At 33.6% G+C, this 6655-nt stretch overlaps 1 protein-coding gene across 1 annotated transcript; it reads right to left on the bottom strand.

Moving 5' to 3' along the window:
* Positions 1 to 6195: 6195 nt before the first annotated feature.
* On the bottom strand, positions 6196 to 6549 carry LOC118756110 (the record flags this gene model as incomplete). Its single annotated transcript, XM_036490899.1, has 1 exon — positions 6196 to 6549. A coding segment is annotated over one exon (354 nt), but the record flags the coding sequence as incomplete, so codon positions are not given.
* Between the last annotated feature and the right edge of the window lie 106 nt (positions 6550 to 6655).

Consider the following 6655-nt stretch of genomic DNA (forward strand, 5'->3'; position numbering starts at 1 on the left):
CGGAATTTATTTGCATGTCTCATTATGAAGCCGAGCATAGACCTGGACTTGGTAATCATAAAATCTATATGTTTAGAAAAGGCCATTTTCGAAGAAAAGATGACCTCCAGATCTTTCTTTTCATAAATTTTTGTGAGAGTGGCAGCGCGCAACCTATAACGATAGTCAGTTGTAACTTTAAATCTACTGAAGGACATATACTGGTTTTTACCAACGTTGAGAGGTAAACAGTTAGCAACACACCACATTTGCAATCTGAGTAAGTCATCTTGAAGTTTAATGAAGTCGGACGTGTTTTCTATGCGACTGTATATCTTCAAGTCATCTGCGTACATTAGACAACGGGATGTTAAGAAAACGTCGGGAATATCATTGACAAAGATCAAGAAAAGTAACGGTCTCAGGTGGCTGCCTTGTGGTACACCAGAAGTGGCTTTAATCGCATCTGATTTACACCCCTATCGCGAATGTCGACTGGCAGTAGATAAACGACTATTAAGCGATTGTCGATTATCGATGCTATTGTGAATGTCGCTTAGTCGGTCATTAGTTCGCTTCTATTGCTGTTTTTTAGTCGTTGGAGTTTGCGTTTATAAAATTTACATAAGAATGTGGTACTATAATGGATAAAAATTAATTCAATTGATCTATAAGTTGTAAAAAATTGTGAAATATACTTATATATGTATGTGTCTGAATTACGGATCAAAAATTGTAAGCAACAAAATGCAACTTGTGCGGTTGGTCGAGCTGATGTGGGAGAATGAGGACATAGGCAAAAGAATTTTCGGAAAGAGTAGGGGAGATAGAAGGATATACAATATTTCTTGTGCATATAACTCCGGTTACGCCATCCACAGCGTTTTTGCGCAGAACCAACATCAAAATTGGGAACGCAACATTCATAAAATTCACATATATACCTCCACTTCATCTTCCAACCCCAAGGGATCCGACGAATCTCGCAATTCCCTCCTTGCTTTAGCCAACTCTACTAATCTATTAGCTTCCACATCGTCTTCCTCATCCCTAAACAATATTTCAACTGTGTACATTTTTTAAATTTTATAATAAAAGCAATTATTTTAAAAATGATGTAAATGAAATACTAAAGAAACAAATGTAAACAAACAAACAGCTGTTTACAATTCACAGAGACCGTATATTTATAGAGAAGGTCCAAGAGCTGTGAATGCCACATTTTTCGAGCCAACTAAACTGGCGAAACGCATTTTAAGAGCGACAAATATTTGGAATACTTAACAGCGAAAGCAAAATACAAAGCAGAAAAGAAGAATATTAACAGAGCTAAATCTCACGAGATCGTTTGGACTGTTAATTAAATATGAATATTGAGGATTTTGTGATACTTTGGAAAGTGTTAGATTTTTTGTGAAAATAATTATTTTAGTAAGAAAATTAAATTTTTTCGCTGATTTGTACAAGTAAAATGCAATTAAATCGAAAATATTATATAACATTTTCCGATTTTTGTGATATTTTTTTAATGATTGCAAATAGAAAACTCTCATAAGTGTTTGCATTTTTTGTGAAAACATTTTTTGCCAAAAAAAATCCTCTTTTCCGGTTATTTCTACAAATATCGTGAAAATAAATCGAAAATGTTATATAGAATTTTTTCAATTTTTGTGATATTTTGTTAGATTTTCAACTTTAAAACTTTTTTGGTGTAAGCCTTTTTTTGTAAATAGATTTGTAGGGAAAACAATTTCTTTTCGGTGATTTGTACAAATAACGTTAAAATAAATCGATAATATTATATAACATTTTCCAATTTGTGTGATATTTTCAAGTAAAAAACTGTATTGGTATTGGATAAAAAAAAAAAATCATTTTAGATTTTTTTTAAGGTCTCTCGCTAAACTAGGCCGAAACTATTTGAGAATTTTTTCCAAATTTTCGATATTTATGGAAATAACGAAGTTTTTGAACCTTTTGGACTTAGAAATTTTTTGAATAAAAAAAAACAAAACTGTGAAAAGAATTATTTTCCATTTTTTTGTAGAGATCTCCCTAAGCTAAGACGAAAGTCTGTATGATTTTCTTTTGTATTTCCGATATTTATGGAAATAATTAAGTTTTTAATTATTTTCGACTTGGGAACTTTTTTTTTTAAATACTAAAAATCTGTAAACGTCGGATTTTCCCAACAATTTGTAAAAATCTCGCTTATCTAAGACGAAACTATTTGAGAAATTTTTCAATATTTTCTATATTTATGGAAATAATGCAGTTTTCAAATCTTTTCTAATAAAGTCGTGTAAGAAGTTGCCATTCGATGGGTGGCACCTTCGCTACTCATGTGCATATTTGTCCCCCACATTGTCATTTACATATCTAATTAATTAATAAACCTAAATTTATAAAGCACATATTTGTAAACTGCATTTCATTGATATTACCTATTTCCGCTACCAAATTTTTCATGCAACCAAAAAGACAAACAAATGAAAATGTAGTATGAAGTATGTATGCATTTATAAATGTACATATGTACATACCGCTTCCATCTACAGGAATTATTCAATTTCTGCGAATCGGCACCAGATTGGCACGTGCGCGAAACCATTAACCCTACGTTTACGAAATATTTAGATTTTCGCATAACTTTGCATTTAATAGGGCAATACTTGTAAATTTTGTATGGAGAATAATATTAATTAATTTAAAATTCTGCATGTAACCATGTTCTCGACGATACATGAAACTTTCATCAAGATTAACCATAAAAATTGTGCTTCATTAACAGTTGGAACCAGCTGAAACCAAAAAAACTATGTCCGCTAAAATGGGTCAAACACTAACTGGAATTGGCACTTTTTACACGCATACATGCATACTTTCATATACACATGTACAGTGGAGTACCACTAGCTTGGACATTGCATTGCTTGGACTTTGATGTGTTTGAAACTTTTATGGTACTGAAGATTTGGTTGAAAAATATTAAAAATCGTCCGTGCATATATGTAAATATATTTTTATAAAGGCTTTGAAGTATAGAAAATTTTAATATTAAAAAATAAATAAAATCATTTTTTTGTATATATATAAAATTTGTTCAAGGCACATTGACCCACCTGTACAAAAATTGTGGCGCGGCATGGATAAAAATTTTACAATTTCGGACCGAAAAATATGAAAACGAGCTAAGTTGCCACGTTACATCTGTGAACTTCCGATAAAAACACATATTTTTGTGATTTTAGAAGTTTTGATTTTATTAAAAAAAAAAAAATTATCTATTTTCCTGCAGAAAACGTACACTTTTATTTAATGTTTATTAAAATTACATCTCAAAAACTAGTTAATGATTGAAATATTGATATGTAACATAGAAATAGAGTGTTTTGCCAACTATTACCAAAAATTTCCAAAATTCGAGATAACTTATTTTACTGGATATAGAGAAATAGTTGCCACTTTTCACTTGGCTGGCCGAGATTTCTTCATTTTAAGATTTTAGAATTTTCGTGTCGGATTGAAAAAGTTGAGCTTGATGGTGATGAATTTGCGGGGTGATGTGCTGCGGTTATTTTTATGAATGAATTTACTTGGCCTTGAGAAATACATTCGTGCATGCGATTATGAAAGAAATAGTTATTGTTGTATTTGAGTATGCGTGTAATTATGTGCAATGAGTTGTAAATATGTACATTTGTGTGTATGTGCGTAGTATTTTGGCAGTAATATGCACATACATACATCATATATGTATGCATGTAAAAACGCTATCAGTTAATGGAGTACGTATGTACATACGTATGCATTTTCATTGGACTCCAAAACTATTGGGGCATACCTATTCGTATATGAAATAAAGTCTACTCTAAGTTTAAGTTTGTCAGTCCCAAATAAGAAAGTTAGATGCATCTTTTTTTCACAGATGCCTAGTCCACAGAAAGTGATATGAAAAAGCTGTAACTAACTTTAGTGTCGGCTTTATTTTAACTATGCATATGCCCCATTATTTACATATAATACGAGTATAGCAGTGAAAAATGATAATGCACAGTTTTCCTCAATATAAATAACTTTTCGACAAAAACAACTTTGATATTAACACGTGCAGTGCAATCAATGTATTTGTACGTTTTTTGTCAATGTATCCATCTTTGAAGTGGATTTGTGAGAAAACTAAGGCAGCTAGAAAACTGCAGTTTGTTGCATTGAAAATATCGTGTCTATAAATTACCATTAGAATCGTTAAATATATAAAAACCGATTTGCTTCGCTTTTAATGTCGACACCAAATCACCAAACAGTGCGCATTTGCGTTTTTTGGTCAACGTGTCCATCTTTAAAGTGAATTTGGGGAAAAACTAAGGCAGCTAGAAAACTGCGGTTTGTTGCGTTGAAAATAGCGTAGCATCTACCATATGAATCGGTAAAAAAGTAAAAGTCGATTTTTTCAACCCAAATGCCGACGGCAAATCACCAGCGAATTTGCCAATTGCATAACTTTCACATTTTAGATTCACAAAATTGTATCTCTCGCATACATATGCATGTACACAATATGTACATATTACACATTTCGACCTATGCATGCATTTATTTTAAATAATTAACCAATTTAAAGAACAATAAAAGCGTTGTAAAAACGTAAAAAGCCATCAGCATTTCATTTCTAACAAGAAAAATATGCATTTGCGTTGATGAGACAATTTCTGTTAAATTTACTTTGCCTCTGGCTGGGCTCTGTTAAAATTCGATTGTCTCTGGCTGGCCGCTCTTAAAATGCGCTTCGCCAGTTTTGTTGGTATTTGACAGTTTCCACGCTGATTCGTTCTTGGTCCTTCTCTATAAATATACGTTCTCTGCAATTCAGTCAACCATTCACAATAGTACAAATTTTTATCGATCAAGTTACACAATAGCAAAATAAAAGAGGATCGACTCGATCGACAAATTTCTTTTCTACTGCCAGTTGACACTCGTAATAGGGGCCTTAGTGTTATGCTAGCATGAAGTCCAATTGATTCCAGCTTTTTAAGTAGTATTTTGTGACTAACCTTATCAAAGGATTTCAAGAAAGCGGTGAAAATGACATCGCATTGTTGGCGTAAATAAAATAAAATTTTAAAATAAGGCCAAGTTTGAAGAAGTGGACCTTCCCTTAATGAAGCCGTGCTGATAAGGCGATATGAGGCCAGAAATATGGAAAACAATCCTATCATGGACAAGTTTTTCGAAAAGTTTAGGTATACTTGAAATTTTGCAGATTGGACGACAATTTTGTATGTCCGACTTACTCCCCGACTAATGAATAGGTATAATGAAGGATTAGGATTAGACATAATGCCTTCGGTAAAGCAGCACCCACTTCATGCCACCCTTGCAAAATCGCCAATTTAAGCCACATATATCGTTTGCAAATTGACGATTATCAGCATCAACATTCTCTGTCAGTATTTGAAGGTCAAATAGGACAAAAAATTTATTCAATAAAAATAAAAATAAAAATTTTTGTTTTTGTTGTCGCTGAAACTGAGTATGGGGGTCCCTTGATCCTAGGTCATCTAGAGGTCATGACAAGGTCAAATTCCGAGGAGTTTTATTGAATTTTTAGATTTATTCAATGAATTTTTCCCTACTTGACCTTCAACTGACCACGAACCTGACGTGATGGAGACTAACGGACTTCGGATTCGCAGTCAGCGTGTCGAATAACATCGGGATATACAGGCTTGGTTTAATATGCATACATTTTTTTTTTTGTTGTAAACCTGTGTAATTCATGCGATTTATCTATAACGATTTTAACAATAATTTGATCAATATCGAACTGGCTCTGGTCTGAACTCATTACAGAGGACAGGGTTATTTGCCTACTGGGTAGACTCGAACGAACAGCAACAAGTACACCGCCGCCTTTAGAGAGAGCAGTTGTGCGCGGGCATCTGTCTTTGTGATATACGTTATACACTTGGCAATCGAACATTTCTGCAGTATGATGGCATTCAGAGAGCCAAGTTTCTGTTAAGACTATGATATCATAGAGAGCCGACGATGAAAACAACAACAATGGAAGCATTTTTGTTCTTATACCACCAGAATTTTGATAATAAAGAAGGAATTCTGCAGCATTATATGAATTACTAACAGCGTTGGCATTCGCTAGGCCTGCTGCGATTTCTCTTCTTCTCTTGGAAAATTTAAGAACGGACGTACTCTAATATCCTCTTGCCAAAGCGATGTGTCGAAAATTTTGCCGTAATATTTGTTTGCTACACCAAGCTTGAACGATACTCTCCTAAGTCCATTAATTTCGGCATCTTTCTTTACTAAAGCATAGCATCTCAGATCGCTCTTATCAATAGCAGCGTGTTCATGTACGTAGCTCATAATATTTTCAGAGGAAACAGTGGTATTAAAATATGACAAATGTACCCACTTTAAATTGGCAATTATATCCAATACGCGACTTTCATTTCGTCCAACAACAGTGTTATTCACATTCCGCTTTGCTCTTCTATTCCTAGCGCCAACAGGTATGAAATTGTCATCGTTGTCCGACTGCGCTGGCTGGTTGTTAGGAGATACAGACAACGGAGGCAGAGGGGGGCACAGAGCAGAAGAAATTTGCTTTTTCGCTTTATTGTACGCATTGGTATCATTACGTGAGTTAGAT

Source organism: Rhagoletis pomonella, unplaced genomic scaffold, assembly GCF_013731165.1.
Source record: "Rhagoletis pomonella isolate Grant_MI unplaced genomic scaffold, Rhpom_1.0 Rhpom_scaffold_08856, whole genome shotgun sequence".
NCBI lineage: Eukaryota > Metazoa > Arthropoda > Insecta > Diptera > Tephritidae > Rhagoletis > Rhagoletis pomonella.